At 31.8% G+C, this 21,054-nt stretch overlaps 1 protein-coding gene across 1 annotated transcript in view; it reads right to left on the bottom strand.

Annotated features, from left to right (window-relative positions):
• Nucleotides 1-20,214, bottom strand: part of Eys (EGF-like photoreceptor maintenance factor) — a 1,514,165-nt gene extending 1,493,951 nt beyond the window's left edge. Inside the window, 2 exon segments of the mRNA XM_077109730.1 lie at nucleotides 16,417-16,530; nucleotides 19,464-20,214. Coding sequence (XP_076965845.1) covers nucleotides 16,417-16,530; nucleotides 19,464-20,214 — 865 coding nt within the window.
• Between the last annotated feature and the right edge of the window lie 840 nt (nucleotides 20,215-21,054).

Below are 21,054 nucleotides of genomic sequence, written 5' to 3'. Positions count from 1 at the left end.
TGCTGAAAAATTATTTTCTATAATTCAATAATCAAGTTTTCCTCCTGATCTAATTTTTTTCAAAACAATATTATATCATGGATAATTTTTTTTTCTCACCTAGATTATTGAAGGAAATATTTAACTGTTTTCTCTGGTCTATGCTTGTTTTCATCCCTCTTTAATTGTCTCTTACCTCAGCAGCTAGAATTCTCAAACATAGCAAAACATCTTATGTCTCAGCTCAAAACTCTACTAGTGGCTATTTCAAGGTCAAAATTAGAGTCTTCAAGGTGATCCCTAAGAACCTCTCTCTCATTGACTTTTCTGACACCATTCGCTAAAACTTCCACTATTCTCATTGTATTCCACACATGTTCTTATCTTAGGAACAATGCATGAGTTGATTTTTTGTCTAGAACTTTTTTCCCCAAACACCCGCAATGTCTAATTGCCTTAGATCTTCTAAATCTTATGGAAATAAAAACAGAAGCAAAACTAAAACCATTATGCCCATGAAATGTCTCATTTAGATCTCTGAAGGAAGATCTTTAATGTCTTTCACAGATGTTAAAATTGTAGAAGTCTATGGGGATCTGGGATTGTGGCTCAGTGGCAGAGCTCTTGCACATGTGTGGGGCACTGGGTTCGATCCTTAGCACCACATGAAAATAAATAAATAAAAGTATTGTGTTCATCTAAAATTTAAAAAAATAAATTTAAAAAAAGTCTATGGGATATAACATTGGAAATATTTTAATATACTTAATATTTTATGTGCTTTATCTGGAGCAACCAAATTATGTGAAGAAGATTGGATATACCTTCTATTTCTCCATTAGTTTTTCTCTGAACAAGAGAAGAAATAAAATTAAATTAATATTTTCTTTTTGGGGTTAACATAATAAATATTATTCTTATTAAGTTTGAACTTCTAATAAACTATTAAGTCAGTATAAGTTTGTCCCATTCAACATATGAGAGATGCTTATTCTAAAGACTCAATATTTATCTGTAATTAAAATTTAAATGCACTTTACTTTTATTTTTTAATTATAGAATTCCTAATAGAATGCTTCAAATTCTTTGACACCATGATCTCTATTAGGCAGTATATTGCAAGAAATATGGTAATCACCAATTTTTTATTCCAAAAGTAAACAGTAAAGATGCTGTTCTAATATTATGAATAATTTAGAAACATTTTTTCAACAGAATTCTGTTACATTTTAAGTCTTTATAAAACATATTTCCACTAAGGCAAGTCTAAATAGTAATATTTTCATGTATTCTGTTATCAAGTATTTTTGGTCAGTAAATCTAAAAATGGAATGAAACTCCAATAATGGAAGAAAATGTGTATTCTTTCAGGTTCATCAGAGGTATATAAACTTTCATTGATAATAAAATGCCATTTTCCCTTTAAAATTATTATTTATTATTTTTTTTAACATTTTGAATTTATGTTTCTCAAAGGGGCAATAGAAACACTTTTCCCTTAATACTTGTAAATACTATTCAGCAGAATAAAAAAAAAAATAGTCAAAAAAGCCAGAGAAATTCAAACCTCAATGAATCTCTCACTATCCTCAGAGAACTTTCTTCCTCTGCTATACATAGATGTTTCTTCTGCCAAGCATCTGTTAAGGAAATGATGTAAGTAAAATTTCAAAGATTTTAAGTCCCTAGCTGTAGCCTAAATTTAGAAATTACCAGATTGCACTGTGACTTAAAATCATATTAAAGAAAAATTCACATTTCTCCTATGTGGTATTTTAAAATTTATTTCTCATTTTAAAACTTTTTATATATTAGAGGTTTGGACTATAGTTATTTTTCAGTTCTTTTTCAAGAAATGGATATTTTTAGAAGACTGCATGTTGATACCATCTTCCTTAAATTATACCTACTTTAAAGGATCAAAAGCTAGAAACAAAAGGGTCTATGCCAGCAACTGAAATGCCATCTCAAGTCTAGCATCAGGGAGGAAAATTTGCTGACATCTTTAATCTTTAAAAATCTTTCTTCTACCCCTGGTAAAGAGTGAGCTTAATATTTTTAAAATCATCAAATATTTCTGAGCTTTTTTTCTATCTAATAGGTATGATGAGGAATATAATATCAATTATCATAAAGCACCAAGAATTAAATGTAAATAATGAATAATACACAGTGACCATGGTGCTCAGTATAAAGTATTAATAAACAATATCTATTTTTATAATCACTGTTATTTCTATTTAATGTATTAGATTTGTTTTACAATTTTTGAAGCTAGCTATCTTTGATACTAGAACAAATCTAACATATACTACTTTTTTGCATTAAAAGCAATAGAAATTTAAATATTAAATGTTAATATATAGTTACTGTGTTAGCCAGTACAGAAGCACAAAAATAATTTGAAATTGCTCAGCAATTGACCTGTTGTAAAGACTGATGTTATATATAAGCATAATCACAGAGCATTAACTTATAAATCTCTAGCATTTGAAGTATCAAACTTGTCAAATGTGCTGTCAATAGGGAAAATTTAACCTGGATGCTAAATTCACATTGGAAGATGGATGTACTCTAGTGTTGAAAGTAAAGGTAAAGCTAAAAAAAAAAAAAAAGGATAGAAAATGAAATTTGTAGTAGCTAAAAATAAAATGACTGTGTATAAAGATGAATTCTGGAATCAGGGTTGCAAATTAAATTAAGAGAAGTAGGGGAAAATCAGGGGTTTTAAGGAGTTAGAAAACTTGCTTAGCATATAACAAACAGCTTTTTACTATTTTCTGCTTTGATAGCATTATAATTTAGGTTTAAGTCTGTTGTGATTTAGAAAGATATTCACTACAAAACAGAAATTCTGAGTATGCTACTGTTAATTCTTAAGCTGATGTATTATGATATGAATAAGAGGTGTTTCCAAAAGCTCCTGTGTATTGCAGGAATGTTCAGAAGTGATGAATTGCAAGAGTTGTAATCTAATCAGTCTATCCAAGTTGAATGAACTAACTGGATAGTAACTGAAGGCAGGTGGGTTGTGCTGGATGAGGTAGGTTACAGGGGGTATGCCCTAGAAGGAAATATCTTCCCCATGCTCCTTTCCACTTCTTGTTTCCTGCTTCAAGGCTGCCATAAGGTGAGCAACTTCTCTCTACCTAACACTTAGAACAAAATGCTCTGCCTTACCTTTAACCCTAGGGAATGGATTGGCTATTTATGGTCTGAGACCTCCAAAACTGTGATCCCCAAACAAGTTTTCCCTTTTTAAAATTATTCTTGTTTGATATTTTGTTTACTACAACACAAATCTGACTAATACATATAGCAAGTAAAAAGAAAATATTGTTGATTATAAAATAAATGCTATGGAAAATATATTGACTTATTTTTCTCTACTTTAAGTAACAGAGTTTTTTAAATTCTTGCTCAATATGAAATAATGTGATTATATAAATTATTATTTCATTTCTAGCAAATTAACTTAGGATACTTCTAACTTCAAATATAGGGGCAATGCTCTGTTTAATCCTATATTTCATAAAGGATCCCAGAGAATTTTATATCTATGTGAAACACAATCAAAAAAGTATAAGACCTCCACTGGAGAAGAAATGTGGTGAATTATGCTATCCTTTATGCTGTTATCCTTCTCTATATAGTTCAATTGTAGATGATTGCATTTATTTACCATATATCATCTGGATTGATGATATCCCATTATTTAATGAACAACACATTCTTTAGAGAAAATTTGATGTTATCAGTTTCCAGGCACTTTAAAGCTACTTGTTAGATTAACTGAAATATGTTCTCATTAATCCTCAAAAAACAAATGCCAGAATTGAAAGATCCTTATAAAGAAGGTTATAATGATTTGGAAATATAAACACACACACACACACACAGAGAGAGAGAGAGAGAGAGAGAGAGAGAGAGAGAGAATTTACATATTTGAAAGTCATTGAGGTCTTATAAACGCTGGAAGAATGGGAAAACATTTTTCAGGTCTATGTTTTTTTCTTAAAATACTGTGCATTAAGATGGTAATAAAATGGGAGACATTTTATAAATATTTTACAACAAGTAAAAAAAAGAATTTCTTGTAATAAAAGCAATGCAGTAGCAAGTGATATAAAAGAGCTACATTCTGTAAGCTAGTCAGTAATAGTCATATTCAATTTTTTCTGTCATTGATCTTCTCTTTATATACCCAGGGTAATTGTAAGTTTACCCATTAAGGATATTTAAAATACTAAACTAAATATAGGGAAACTCAAGATTATATGATTAAACTTACATATAATGAAACATTAATAAAATTCTGTGAAGAATCAAAACAGATCAAAACAAAATTTTAAAAATATAAAATTCTATCAAGTATCTTTTCAACCATAATACAAAACAAACAAAAACCTAGAGTTTGGGATGGTAAAAGAAGCTAAGTATAAAGCATTTGCATAGCACATGAGGTATTTGTTCTGATAAATAAATAAATCTAGATATCAATAACAAGAAAAATTTTGGAAGTTATACAAATACATCGAAATTAAACAATGTAGTTTTGAATGATCAATGTGTCAAGGAAGAATCAACAGGAAAATTTATACATTTTTTGAAACAAATGAAAATGGAGACATAACAACAAACCCTACAGGATACACCAAAAGCTGAACCAAGAGGAAGTTTTTTGCAAAAAAAAAAAAAAAAATGTCCATGGGGTTGGTGGCAGGAGGACAGAAAGATCTTAAATAAATACTATATTAATATCTGATAGAAGGAGAAACATACCAAAGACAGTAGAAGGAAAGAAAAAATAATGATCAGAGTAGAGATAAAATAAATAGAATCTTGAATAAATAGTGTAAAACAAACAAACAAGCAAAGAAACAGTTCAGTGAAGAGACTAAAAAAATAGGTAAACCTTTAGCTAGATTAGCTAAGGAAAACAGAAAACACAAATAAATAATATCAGAGATGAAAATGGAGAAATAACAAGTAATAGTGTATAAATGCAAACAATTGCTAGCAATGACAATGAACAATTCATGCCAATTCATTTGGTAGCCTAAAAGAACTTGAATACATATAGCTTACCAATGTGGACCAATGAAGAAATAGAAACCCATGAACACAACAATAACAAGTAATAAAATTGAATCATAATCCCAGAAGCTCAGAAGGCTGAGGCAGGAGGGTTGCAAGTTCAAAGCCGGCGTCATCAAAAGTGAGGCAGTAAGCAACAACTCAATGAGACCCTGTCTCCAAATAAAATACAAAATAAGGCTGGGGATGTGTCTCAGTGATCAAGGGCCCTTGAGTTCAATCCCTGGTACATGCTTGCAAAAAAAAAAAAAAAAAGAAAGAAAGAAAGAAAGAAAGAAAGAAAGAAAGAAAGAAAGAATCAAATTAAATTTTCCTTCCAATGGAAAGTTTAAAATGGGCATCATGGCATACACTTGTATTTCCAGCTACTCATGAAGCTGAGGCAAGAAGATCCCAAGTTCCAGGACAGCCTTGAAATTAGAACCCCTCTAAAATTGAGAACAACTTCCTTATGCTGAGAGAGCTAAAACTCCCTGACCTGAGAGGCCCTGGGAAACTGAAATTAGAGATTGTCCCCTGCCCCACCTGTCTATCACAAGCTAACTAAATATGTATATTTCCTCCTTTCTTTCTCACTTTCCTGCCTCTTCCTTTAAAAACCTATCCTCACTTTCAAACCCTCCCTAGATGTAATCTTTGAAACAAAAAACAAACAAACAAAAGTTTCTTCTATCTTTCTTCAAAGCTGGCTCTGAGGGACTGTGAGAGTGCTTGCCCAGCATATATTCAATTCCTAGTACCCCAAAATTAAATAAATAAATAAAGCAAGCTGGCTTTGAGTAAAGCCTATCTTCCTACCTAGTCTCTTCCTCCAGGCATATTAGTACTACAGAGCAACAGCCTTAGTGTCTCACTAAGACCCAGACTCAAAACTAAAAAAAGACTAAAAAACAAAAGAAAACCAAAAACAAATATAAACACAACAAATTGGCAACTAGACTAGTCACTCTGTGGTAGAATGCTGCTAAGTTCCATTTCTTGTACAAAAGAAGAAAAAAAAAAAAAAAAAAAAAAAAACAAAGCCTAGGCTCAGAGAGCCTTACTGCTAAGGTCTGCCAAATATTTAATACAGAACTAATACTAATTCTTCTTAATTTGTTCCAGAAATAGAATTGGAAAAATACTTCCAAACCATCCTATGATGCCAGCATTACCCTTTCATTAAAACCATATAAGGATATACACAAAGTAACACAAATTGAACAAAACACACAAAACCCCAAAACAAAACCAAAAAACTGCAAGCCAATACTGATGAATACAGGGACAAAATCCTCAACAAAAAACATAGAAACTGAATCCAACAGCATGTTAAAAACATTATTCACTATCATCAATGTGATTCATCTGCAATATATATTTGGGGTAAAAATGGGAGTTCATAACCCAATTGAGTCAAATGTATGAGAGATGATTTATCATGAGCTTTGTAATGTTTTGAACAACCAATAAAAAAAAAGAATGAAAGGATTAACATATGAAAATTAAAAATGGACATAAATTACATGATCATGTCAATAGATATAGAATAGGCATTTGATACAATTCACTTTCCCTTCATGATAAAAATGAAGGGATGAATATACCTCAAAATGGTAATACTATTTATAATATGACATTGCATAACACACTGAATGAGGGGAAGCTGAAAACATTCTCTCCAACATCTGTCACAAGAGAAGGATGCCTACTTATACCATTTTTGTTCAACCTGTGGAAGTCCTAGTTTAAGCAATTAGTAAAAAGAAAGAAATCAAGGGTATCTAATGAGAAAATTAGTTGATTGTTTTGATTTGGGGTTTGAGCCCTAGCACCACAAAATCTACTCTTGCAGGTGATAAGATCTTATACATTAAAAAATTCCATCAAAAACTATTAGAAATATTGAATAAATTCATTATAACTGCAGTACCACGAAATCTAAAAATTCACAATGTCATATCATTTTACCTAATTAAGTACTATGATCAGAAAGACAAAAAATAATAAGCACTGGCTAGGATGCAGAGAAAAGGGAACCCTTGCACACTTTTGGTGGAAATTTAAATTAATGTAGTCATCTGGAAAACAGCATGAAGGTAATTTAAAAAATAAAAAATAGAACTACCATATGATACATTAGTCCCACTGCTGGATATATATCTACTGGAATGAATCCATATGTGGAAGAGACATCTATTCTCCTGTTTCACTGAAACACTATTTCCATTAGATGAAATACAAACCACCTAAAGGTCCGTGAACTGATGAATATATAAAGAAAAAGTGGCATACATACACAAAGGAATAAAAGTTAAAAAATTGGTCTCATAGAAGTTGAGAGTAGAATGGTGGTTACCAATGTCAGGCAGAGTGAGAGGAAGGGAGAAATATGAAATGTTGATCAGTGAATAATAATCCTAGATAGGAGAAAGAAGCTCTTATGTGCTTTTGTATAGTAGCGTGATTATAGATAACAATAATATAATAAATGTTTTAAAAAGCTAGGAAAGAAATTTTGAAAGATTTTAACATGAATAAATGATAGGCATTTGAGGAGATAGGTAAGTTTTACCAGATTAAATATTATACAATATGTACAATATCAAAATATCATGGTATCCCATTAACATATGTAATTTGGGAGAGATACCAGGGATTGAACTCAGGGTCACCTGACCACTCAGCCACATCCCCAGCCCTATTTTGTGTTTTTCTTAAAGACAGGATCTCATTAAGTTGCTTATTGCCTCGCTTTTTGCTGAGGCTAACTTTGAACTCGTTATCCTCCTGCCTCAGCCTCCCAAGCGGTTGGGATTACAGGCATACACCACAGTGCCCGGCTTCAATTATTGGTTTTATGTACAAGTGAAAATAAATTTAAAATAATAAAAATTGAGGGGGGGAGCAAAATGTTTATTTTGAAATAATCTTACATTTCATTGCTGATAGGCAGCCAAATAATAAATATTCTATGAACAAATCTTGAAAAGGTTAAAAAGGTAATAACTATTTTTTTTTTTTCTTTTAGTGGTACTGGGGATTGAAAATACTAGGCAAATTCTACCACTGGTCTTCATTCCTAATCCTTTTATTTTTATTAGAGACAGGGTCTCACTAACTTGCCCAGGCTGGCCTTCAACATGTGATCCTTGATGCTCCTGCTTCAGCCTCCCAAGTGGCTGGGATTACAGGCATGTTCCATTGTGCCTGGCTAACAGAGCAATATTTTAAAATTAATATCAAGTATTCTGCCACAAGTTCTTTTTACCTCTAAAATAAACAGTTGCATGACGTTTTATACATCACATAAAATATATATCTTTTTATATGTGTGTAAACATGGCTCATGCTCTTTATATACATATAAACAGATACAGACTCACACATACATGCACACATGCAAATTCACAAGCATTTCTTTCAGTTAACATCTCTTCACAAAATAATTTCAGTGCTCTGTGTCCCAAATTTAGAACACAATAAATAATTAAGGAATATCATAGAACTAATTGCATGCTTTTAGTTATTTCTTTATTTCTTACCATATTAAATAATATTATTTATTTTAGAAGTAGTATACCTACTGAGGGTAATGAGTGTTTTAGTCAGTTTTTTCGCTCCTGTGACTAAAAGATCTGACCAGAACAATTTTAGGTGCAAAATTTTATTTGGCAACTCACAGTTTTCAGAGGTATCAATCCAGAGACAGTAGGCTCCATCCCTCTGGGCCTAAGGTAAGGCTGAACATCATGGCAGAAGAGTGCGGCAGAGGGAAACAGCTCACATGATGATCAGTAAGCTGAGAGAGACTCCACTCTCTAGTTACAAAATATATACCCCATAGCCCCCAATGAACCACTTCCTCCAGCCACACCCCACCTGCCTCCAGTTACCACTCAGTCAATCCCATGAGGGATCAATTTACTGATTTGTTCAAAGATCTAATCCAACCATTTGTCCTCCAAACCTTGCATTGTCTCACACATGAATTTTGGGGGGTTACCACCTCTAAACCATAACAATGAGTTAAGCAAAACTTTTGCCAGGACAAATAAAACATGGGGATTATCATCCTCTAGGAGCAATTGCTTGCCTGCACACAGGCTTGACAGGTTTAAGAAACTTAAGTTCTATGTAGTCGGGTCTCTTAAGGTAATTTGGAGGCTTTAATGTCAAAATATAGTCTACTGTCATGTATACCTTAAAACAAAAAATAAATGCATGTTTTAAAATTGAAGATTATTATACTTAATGCATGTATTTGTTTTAGAAAATAGGAGAAACAAATGGAATTCTGCGCATGGTGCGCCATAAAACGTCTAAGTTCAAGTGCATTTTTTCATCAAAGTTGATGAACCAGTGTTAGATAGACAAACATATAATTAGAATAAATTTGAGTGCATAAGTGACAGAAAAATAAGTTAACCTTCTTTTCTATACTTAATTAACTTATCTGTACTTCCCTGTACATCTTAATTTAATTTTTTATCTGAGACCACTTTAAGCTACTTTTAAATTTGATGAAAAATTTTACTAAATGGTGGCATAATTTGAGTTCAAAATGAATTAATCACTTGCTAATATTTATCTTTAATATGGAAGTGGTCATCTATCAGAGATCTTTTATAAAACTGTTTCTTAACCAAAAAAAAAAAAAAAAAAGAAAGAAAAAGAAAATAAATATGAAATTTACTGGGTTATTCAGGTATGACTGACCCACAATAAAGCAAGTTGTAAAAATTCGGAATTTCTGATCACTCTTATCAAATCAACAAGTTCAAGACATCAAGTATGGCTCTATCTATTAAAAGGGTTATGACAGATTAGTAATTTTGCATAATGGCTCTATAACTAGCATGTAAAAGTTCAGTGTCATGGAGAATCAACAAACAAAATAGAATAAGGAATTTTCCTGTCCAGTAAAAGTATTAGTATTCATAAGTTCAACCTTCTATTTTCATTTTCAAGTTTTTATACTAAATAAAAATCACAGCCATATGTTCAAAAATGTTCTTGTATACAAAAAAAAGTTTATGGTTTTTCTCCATAAAACACATTTCAGAGTCCCAAGATGGAGTAATTAGAGAGATGTTTCTGCATAGAATTCTATAAATTGTCGCACCTGTTTAGTTGAACAAAAATTGAAAATATGCAGCCTTCAGCAGAATTCAAGAACTCATTAAAAGACATACTTCACCAGCAGAAATTACTTAATATAAGAAACACATCAGTCATTTTCAGGCAGTCATCAAATGATTTTTAAATCACTGAAACTGGCAAATCAGAAGTGGAAAATTATCACAATTATATAAGCAGTATTACTTTGATGTAAAGAACATCTGTCACCAATGATAGCCAATTCAAATTCTACAAGGGGGGGGCATTGGGGCTTTCAATATTACAAGGCTAAAAATAGGTATGATTTTTTTTTTCACTTTAAAAACAAAAAAGGCAATGATGTAATATTCTTGGTATAAAAATTGAACATACTTCGATTCAAAAATAAGCAGGTATTCATATTTTCCTTATGGCCATTTTTTAATAGACCCTGTATTTTATTTTTATTTTATTTTATTTCTTTCAATATTTTTTTACAGTATCCTAACAAAACACAGACAGAGCACTGTTATTCTCTCTATAATAGTGTATGATGCTCAAGTATAAGTCTTTGCCTCAAGATGAAAAAAAAAATTGCCTCATACCTATTCTTAAGTACATTCATCAGAATAGAATCATACTTTGAAATCCCTTTAAGATTAAGAACATCCTCACTATTTCTTCCTGTCTTCATTATCAAACATTTATTCAAAACCTTGTATGTGCTACTGGATATGGCTGTAAATCTGAATAGATCATAGACCTGGTTGTCAAGGACTTTGTAAATCAGTAAGAAGAGTTAAGAAGGTAGATTTAAAGAAGTAAAGAAAGAAAGACTTCACTTTAGAAAACATGTAAAATATGAGCAATAGTTGAGAAAATGTGAGTTTGTATAATTCGTTTATTACATGATCATTAGAACTATTTGATAAGATGGTTGGCTAGTTTAGAGAACTTTTGAGAACTGTTTATGAGAGAGAGTAGATGGAAGTCACTTAAGTAAACACTAAAATGGTAGGATCAAGGACCCTAGAAATGACTGTTAGCAAAACAGAAGAACTAAACTGCTAGAGTCTGTAAACAAGTCTGGATGGTGCCTGGCATTTTGCCAGAGGGAGTGGTTTGTGAAGTAAGCTGGGAGCCATTAAGTGTGGAGATCCCTTATTGGTTGACTGCTGTATCTAGTTTATGCTAATTAAGATAAGCTGTGTGGAATGTATAAATATCGCTCCAGTCCTACAATAAACAGCTTCCACTCCTGCTGTATCAATCTACACAAGTTGTTCATCGTCACACACACACACACACCGCCCCCAGGTTAGTTTGCTGCAGCCAGACTGCGGCACTAAACACTGGGTGAGGATTTGTGGCAAGCAATGGCAAAAGTAACAGCACATAAAACAAATTGCTCACTATGTGTCTTTCACTGAGAAGTTTAGATAAATTGTTTCACTTGATCTTCAGAGAAACCCATGAGATGAGTATTGACAACTCTTATGGTTTTAGAAAAGAGGAAATTAAATTTAGAGAGCTTAAATACTATTCTAAAGATCAAATATACAGGTAGAGGTGGAGATGATCTCAGAACACCAACCTGTGCATTTCCAGTTGCAATACTACGCGCCCTGTAGTATTAGTATACAGTGCACCTCATTCATTTTGCATAGCAGACAGGGAAGATGGATGTTATTCCCTCGTGTTATTGCAGAAGTAGTAATCCAAGATTAGAGAGCTGAAATTTGTACATGCAAGTCCTAGTGTCTCATAACCAAGCTTGTATCTCTATCTAGTCCATATTCTTTCCATTATATAACATACAAAGGAAAAAACAACTAGAGACTTTGAAAATAGAAAATAACTTTTAAAAAGGTGCTTTGGGAGTACTGTGTTGAACTGTTTGACCTGGACAAAATATATTTATTATACCTACCCAGTTCTCTTTCTCCCTAAGTTCAAACTCTTCACAGAACTCCATGTACTAAAATCTAGTGACTTATAGATTTGAATTTGAGTTTTGAATAGTCATATAACACAGTGATGTCATCATCATTTTATAAGAAGTTTATCTTTATGTCTAATTATATATACTTAACTTTAGTTTGTCACAAATTATATTTCTATTTGAGACATCCTGTTTAGTATCATTGAAGAGTTACCTCTTTCAATGAATACAAATAATGTTTCTGAAGACTAAGACGGGTGGAAAGACAAAAAGACAGACATAGAAGACAGAGTTGTGCTGACATTTGTGATTCTTCATTAGCAGTACAGCTCTTTTTCAGATGAACTCTCTTGTAGAATACTATAAAAGCTCTATATAAAAACACACAAACAGAAACTTCAAAGTTTTCAAAAAGTAAACAAGATACAACTAGCAAGTAAAAGTAATTTTTTTTTTTTTAAAGTTGATTAACAGAAATGATCTCATCAGAAGAACACACAGAAAAATGACTGAACTAAAGTGAATAGAACCTCAGCAACTGGTATGCGTCTACCATACATGCAACTGTACAAGGAAAGGACAGGGATATTTTGGTAGTAAAACTGATTTAATAATAAGGGTCTAAAACTTCTCCAGTATAGTAAAAAATATTGCCTTACAAATCCAAGAAGCTTGGTTATTGTTACTGGTCTTAAATATCAGGATTAAGCCCTTGCTACCTGAATCTTAAACACCCAAGAAACACAGAGGCAAGGATGGAAAGCAAGTTTTATTTAAGAAAGGGACAGAGGCGCAGACTTCTCCAGAGAAGGGAGATCAGAGCCGGGTGCCCACAGGACATGGTTTGTCTTGCTTTTTTATAGACCCCAGAACCCCAGATCTTCTCTTTCTTATCAGTGTATATGCCTAGGGCAGGAGAAGCAGCACAGTGGTCATCCTTTATGAAGAGAAATGCAATTCCCCAGAAGTGATAGCAACTCCTTGAGCTGGTATTCACCACAATAGAAGAGATACCAGAAGACAACAAAAGAAGTTTCAGTTGTTTGTCAGGGTAAAGTAGGCTGGCAGAAGAAATCATTTGTTTGTTCTTGCCTCTTAGTATTATGTTAGTTTAGATTATACTGTGTTTGATAATACAAGTCAACATCAATGAGGACAGTGATCATAGTTACCAGAGAATAAAGAAGAAAACTAATACAAAATGAAATTTGACAATGTAAAGGTGATTACAAAACTCAGAGTAAATTTATGAAATCCTTTTTATTCAATCTCTAAGAAAACTGTATACATCTTTAAAAGTTTTAGTTTAATTTCACAAAACATTTGCCTTAAAACATAATTCCAAGCTTTATAATGCTAAACCTTATAGTGAATAACACTTACGTTATTAGCTCATATACTAAAAATATATTTTTTAAAAAATTTCACTTATAAGAATGAAGTCTAGTTCAATTCTCTACCTGGCAGGGGGTTAGAGCTGGGGTTGAACTGACAGATTAATTTTCCAACCTCCATCAGAGTTGACTCTCAAAATAAGATTAGAAATGAATTATTAAAAATGAAGAAAATGATATCTGATTTAACTCCTGCCAGCTTTTCTTTCTGTGGACAAAATTCCATTCTCCATAAATTCTACCCAGTGGTGGGGATTATGTAAATGGAGAAGTCTACTTTGCATTGGAAATCATTCTGCCTACATTTTGATTTAAACTGAATTCCTTACCCTACTCTCTAGTAGTCAGCTTGGATCTCCTGTTTCCTGTCCAGAATTTTCCCTAAAGTCACTATACTCTGTTAATTGGTTACTTCTCCAATGCCATGTCAAGTTCTCCATTAAATCACTCATCTTGACTCGAGATCTCAGCATGTCTTGCAAATATACCTTCCTGGATCTTGAAACTAAAATTGTACTTTGCAGCTTAAGACTGAAGAATTTATTTTCTGGACAATTACTGTTTCCTACACCAAACTATTAATTGAAAACAAATGTCAGAAACCGCACATACATAGCTTGAACATTTTAATGCTTCCTTGAAGTGCTAAACAATTATATTTTTAAAAATAGTTTGTCAATAAATCTTATGAAGTTACAAAATTAGACTAAATCACTTTCAAATGAATGCATTAAAATATAACATTAATATATAACATTCTTATGCCTGTAGATTCCTGAAAGTTTTTCAAGAAATCAATAATAATAAATATAAAATATTAATGTCAAAGCCAAATAAATACATAATTTATATTTTTTATAATGTTGTTTTATGTACACTTTTGGTTGAGTCTTTAAGTCCAAGAATTATGCTGAAAGTATCCTTAATAAGTTACTAGACTGTTTATTTGGGTCCTCATCCAGTTTTTCTCAGGGTAGCACCAGATTATGCTAATGGTATGTAAGAAAGAATTTCCAAATTATTAATTCTCCCCAAATATCCATTTACTATTTGGTTAAAATATCCAGGCCAAATTAGAACTTTGTACTTTAAATTCTACCATGGTTTTCTCTAGGGGTATGAATATACATAATACACAGAAAACTTTTAACATGAGGATAATCTGGTAAATGAATTGTGATGGTTTACCTCTTTTTCCAATTCCTTTTAAATACAAAGTATACTCTAACTCTCATTTAGATACAGTTTGTAGGACTTCAAAGATGTAAGAATCCACAAAGAACTTATTCCTTTGTATCTCTGGTGGTAAGAAAAGGACACTGATCCTTCTACCCTGATGAACACACATCAAGCTGGAATCTGTGAGTTAGTTCTATGTTATATGGGACAGAAAAATTGAGGTTGCACATTCTGAGTTTTTAGTGAGTTATCTGCAATAGAGATTTGATCATTGATTGTATAAATAAGAGGTCACAAAACTATAACTTGAGCCAGATGAAACACTCCACCTATTTTTGTAATCGAGGTTAAATTGAAATAGAAATGTTCACTCATTTGCATACTCTATGGCTGTTTTCATGTTTCAACAGCATAGTTAAAACTATTTTCCTATTATTCAAAAATAGTTAATTCCAACAATAGTTTGATTTTTCCTTCAATGTGTTTAATTAAAGTGAAATTTTATAAGTTTCACATGTTGAAGGCAAGACTTCTGGCAGAATTGAGAATACAATTATGAATTCAGCAAAAATGCTAAAAAATAAATGATTTGTTCACACATGAAACTCTGCACACACAAATTTTGTTTTGAATATTATGATATGACCTTTTTTTTTTTTATCAAATTAGGGAAAGTATTGAGCAGACAAAATTCACATTTTGATCCAAATTAGATCTGATATTTGCATCATTTGAATAAAAACTCTAGTTGGAAAATTTACCAATGTTAAATATACACACAGTAATGGTACTTTGTGAAAAGCTATTACTGGGGGGAAAAATGCACCATGCAGAGTGTACTTTTTTTCCTGCTGTCAATCAATATTTGGATATCAGAAAATATTTAGGCCTCTAAAGAGTAATTTTAATAGTGACTCCAATGGTGAGAGAAGAGTTTTCACATTTTAATAGCAAAGTTCTCCAAATTTTGGTTGCATCTACTTCATATCTCCATCAACTCAGTCAAGTGGAAAGGTATGCAAAAGAAACAGGCAGAAATATCACTATTCTCTGGAATTTGGAAGAAATGGATTTTTTTTTTTTTTTAATGTGTACTAAAGGAGTTGTTAGGTTTCTAATGGTCAATGGAGATAACACAGTCTATGGACATCTTGAAGGGGGACAGATAAGTATTTTCAAGAAAACAGGAAGCCAAAGAGTTCAAAGATTAAACAGAATGATTTAAAGACATTTTCCTTGGTGAAACATTTAACCAACAGCTAAGAATCTATTAGCTTAAAAAATGATATCATTTCATTTCTTTAAATTAATTTGAGAAGGTATTTTTACAAATTTGCTTAAAAAAAAGAAAAGAGATTTAGAATGGTGTTATTTAAGGAAATAATGTAGATGTAATTATGTGATGTGTTTGCAAAATGTGCACAATTTCTAAAAATATTTTAGTAGTTAGAAAGAAAATATACCTTGTCATGATAAAAAAAGATGTATGAACTGATGTCCAAGTTCCCTTCATATTCTTGAAAGCTTATCAGTAGAATCACCTGATTGTATTCACAAAATTGACTTATAAAACTTATTCATGAATAATAATAAGTCACAGTATATAATCTCTAACATTGATTTTTTTCAATAATAAATAAAACATTCAAATTTAATTTGAAATAATTAAGACAAAATTAATTTTTGTGTCTATGTATATGAACATAAAAATATATATGAACATATACATATGTTTGCATTTCTTACCTGTAAATTGTTCATCACATTCACAAATGAAACTATTAGCTGTAATGTTGCTGCAGGTTCCGTGGATACAGATATGTGGTTGACATTGACCAAATATTTCTGAACAATTTCTACCTATAAAAATGAAAACAAAATTTCAACAACAATATATGCATTGCATATAAATAGCTGATTATGGCCATCAGTTTTCCTTAAATTTTTTGTTGAGAATAATACAAAAATTTAGGTAAAATTGAATTTAAATTATAAAATAATGTTACATGATAATGTATTTAAATTGAAACAAACATTAACTTGGATATTTGATATTTTTTTCATGTTTTGATTTCATCCTGTAATATTCAGTTATTTTCAAATTGTTGATATTTAAGCTTTAATTTCTGTGATAATTCAAATTTTTGATCACATTTTGATGGTATATATCGTTCTAATATATAAATATTAACATCTACTGGTACCATTGGAGTGGTAATTTAGAAGGTTTAAATGTGTATTGTGTACTCTACCACCTAAAATAGGAAAGAATTCAAAAGGAGAAAAAGCAGTCTGGATTCTCAGAAGCTGTGTAAAAATATATCTTACACCTTATTTTCCTTGTTATATAAAATTTTCTAAATCCCACTTACCCATATTCTTGTGGTTCTCTTCTATCATACACTTCAGTCATACCTGGCTATTTGTACTATACATATTTAATCATCTTATCTTCAAATAATGTTTGATGAAATCCTAAGGTAGGGCAGGTGTACGATTGTTGCTATAAGACAGTTGCATACAATCTGGCAATATACTTGCCTTCTACTCACTTACTTGAGTTCTAATTTAATTTGTTCTTGTCTTTTAAATTCCTCATATATTGAGATCTCTACTTCAGTAATGTAGAATTCTTTCTTCATTCACATCAAAGCAACCCTCAATACAATGAAAATATAAATATAATTGTACACTAAAATGTTATCTAAAGTCTTAACATCCAATATATCTGAGTGTGAATGCATTTGATGTTGACTGAGTATTTGCAGAAGTAAATAAGTTTCAGATGAGGTTGTTAGAAGCTAGCAAGTTGTCACATGCCTATAATCCCAGTGACTCTGGAAGCTGAGCCAGGAGAAATACAAGTTGAAGGCCAGTTTTGGAAACTTAGCAAAAGCTTTTCTCAAAACAAAATTAAAAATAAAACCACTAAGAATATAACTTAACTTCGTGGAAAATTTTCCCTGAGTTCAATCTCTAGTTAAAAAAAAAAAAAAAAATGTTTATTAGGATGGGTCTTAATCAATTTGACTGGTGTCAATTGACTAGTATCCTTACAAGAAGCATAAATTTGAAAATTTGGACACAGACATGTACAGGGGAAAGTCAATGTGAAGATATTGTGAGAAGATAGCAATTTACAAACCAAGGAGAGGAACCTCACCTGCCAAATCCTTGATCTTGAATCTCTATTGTCCAGTACAGCGAGGAAATAAATTTCTATAGCTTAAGCCAACCAAACTTCTTTTTGTGGCAGTCAGGGCAAACAAATAAAGTGAACACTCTGAATTTCTTTGGTAATTATACATATGTTGGTGTCTTGATATAAAAATAAGTAAGATTTACATATGGTACATGGTAAAAAATCAGTGGCCAAGTTTTCTTTAACACTCTGTGGACAGTTTAAATGTATGCATTAGAAATTCTCAATTAACACCTTTTCATTCACTCAAAGCAGTGTGTTGAGTGCTATCACTTTTTGTATAACTTGCCTAATTTCAATTATCTGATCTACAACAGCATGAGTTACTGGTATCATCAATGTGAATAGAGTCAAATAACAGTTTGATGACAGTTATGAAAAAACATTCAGTGGAGAGTTTTAGAATTAACTTCTGAAGTGGTGTTTGTATTTCCCTACCATAGACTATAAAATTACTCTGTGAAAGATTGGCTTAGGTGAGTGCTAAAGTCAATAATGGCTTGTCAAAGTCTTCAGTGAAATCTTCAAGTCTAACTCCAGTAGAAACATCACCAGGCACATGGGAGAAGACCATTATGAAGTTCTCTAAACTTGCCCAACACAATATGGTGTTTCCAGATATGGTCCATTCCAGATATATCTGCTGCTCCACCTCCTTCCTCTTTAATGACCAAAATATACAACCAATCAGTTGTTTTCCTTTATTATTATTAACAACATTGTAAATATTGCCCTGGTTAATCATCCTGGTCTTAATATTTTCTCTTATAATTTCCAGTATCAGATCTGTGGATTCCTGTCAAAAAATCTCTCAAAGTCCCTACAGTCTAGATATTCCCTATAGTTTTTAAATCTTTCTCGTCACTTTATTCTAATGACCTAAATTTTCCTCTTAAACTCTCTGGTGGACATTCTTAATATTCCCTTTAACACTTGCTTCAGCCTTAGGTAACGGAATTTACAAAGTTCTTAAATTGCCATATCTGTGGCTTTATAACCCACCAAACTTTCCTTGTCTTTGCCTCTCATTAAGTTGGCTAAAACTGATCATTAACATATTATCCTTTTTCCAACATTGTCACTTTTTTTACTTTATAGATGCCACACTGATATTTATTACAAACATTTCTCTTGGCTCATAATTATTTTTTCTTCTCCAACTCTACCAAGCATCTCCAAAGCTTTTCCCCACTCACATTGTTTCTTAACTTTCTCTATCCAGATACATTTTTTATTTCCTTATTATCACCTAGAACTACTTAATTAAATACCATAAGCTTGGAAACTTTATTCAGTGACTAAAAACTTTTCTATTATTATGATCCAATTATTTTTAATGAATGAAACATTAATAGTGGATGTGGAAAATATATGAAAGATACTTAAAGATAATCACATATGTTTCTAAGAAAGCTTTCAATATGAAAAAACCTATTTTAAAGAATGTCTGATGGATTTTTATATGTACAGAATGCAAATTTGTTACTTTATGGAATCTACATTTTTTAAAAATAGCTTTTTAAACAGTTTATGAATTCAGTTTATTTTTACATTTTAATACAATGTGTAATTAAAAACAAAGAGTTCTTACCGGTAAATGGTGAGTGACAGATACATTCGTAGTCTTCTTTACCCCGTTTTTCTCTTTTATTAATGCAACTTCCATTATTCTTGCATGGTCCAAAATAACATGCATCATATTCTTGGCAGTACTTTCCATAAAATGGAGCCTGGCAATGGCAGCTATATGTCTTCTTCCAAACTTCACTAAGACATTTACCGTGCCCAGAGCAAAATTCTGAACTTAGAGATTCCTGGCAGAACTGTTGTTTGACTGTCACATTCAGTCGAAGTCCCAGTTCACAAAGTGAAGGACCACTTGCCGTTACTGTGATAAAATAATGTGTGCCAACACTCAGCCACTGTGGATTAACCATGTGGATCCCTTTTAGTTTGCAACCAAAAAGTAACTGATCTTCAGCTGTGGTATTTTGTACACAGTCAATGAAAGATGCTTCAGAAACATTCATCAGATTTATCTCGGAAAATTGAAGAGATGGATCAGAAGAAATTACAAGGATGTCTCCTAATTGAATCTGCAAAGGGCAAATCTGGGGAACAACTTGATTGAGTAAAATATTCATTTTAGTGTTTACACCCAAAACTGAGCAATCTCTGTAGAAGTCGGTGCAGATGTTGTCTGTCAGTGTCCAATTCACAACATATGATGAGGGTTGTGGGTGCCATTCTTGAACCAACTGCCATTTACATGTTGTTTTTCCATTTGTAAAAGAGCTATGGAGAACTACCAGGATCAGAATGATGATTGACTTGTTAGTCATTTTTTGTACAATTGTATTTTACAGTCAATTATGCAAATGTCAGGAGGAATTGCTGTGAAATTGTCTTATTTAACTATTGCTGGATATTTACTGATAGAGATATTGTTCACAAATTCCTGGGGTTGACTTTTTTGGTCTATTCCTTTTATATTTGATGATAGGGCAATATGATAAAGAAACAGGAGAGTTTGTGTTTTAAATATCCCTTTAAACATAAAAAAAACACATTGTTAGTGAAGTTTTTACTCTATAAATTACTTAATGATATAGAAAATATTTAGATGATTTCTTAGATCAAATAAGAACTGGCATAGCAAAGACATTGTCACTAATAGGTATGGACCTCTTGGGGAAAAAAGGCCAGTCAGCAACACCCGGCTAAAATATATTAACCTGGGCCAATCTTATGTAACCACCTACTTTTGAAAAGTTTTACATCATGACATAATTAAAGCAGCAAATCACAGCAGTCTTTGTATGTTGTCTTTATACCAATCTTAAATTTCACTGACATAGAGCAATAGCCAAGGCTCTTCCTTTATGAATGGTTTCAATTATCTACATATAAATATTCCTTTTCTAATTGTTTTAAGTATACCACCTTAAACATAAAGTAATCATAAAGATAATTTAAATATAATTTTATATAATATTTTCATATAAACTCAAGTTTAAATGACTCTTGCTGAAAATCATGTTGTTTTTAATTTGTAAACTAAAGGATGAGATTCCCACAGAAAGGACTCATAGAAAATACATTGTATAAACCACCAATCTTAGTCTGAGTCGTCCCCCAGCATGTTTGGAATGACAGAGAGATGGCAGTCAAACAGGGAAGAA

This window comes from Callospermophilus lateralis, chromosome 6 (genome assembly GCF_048772815.1).
Source record: "Callospermophilus lateralis isolate mCalLat2 chromosome 6, mCalLat2.hap1, whole genome shotgun sequence".
In the NCBI taxonomy this organism is placed as follows: Eukaryota; Metazoa; Chordata; class Mammalia; order Rodentia; family Sciuridae; genus Callospermophilus; species Callospermophilus lateralis.
This window is presented reverse-complemented; position numbering and strand designations above follow the sequence as displayed.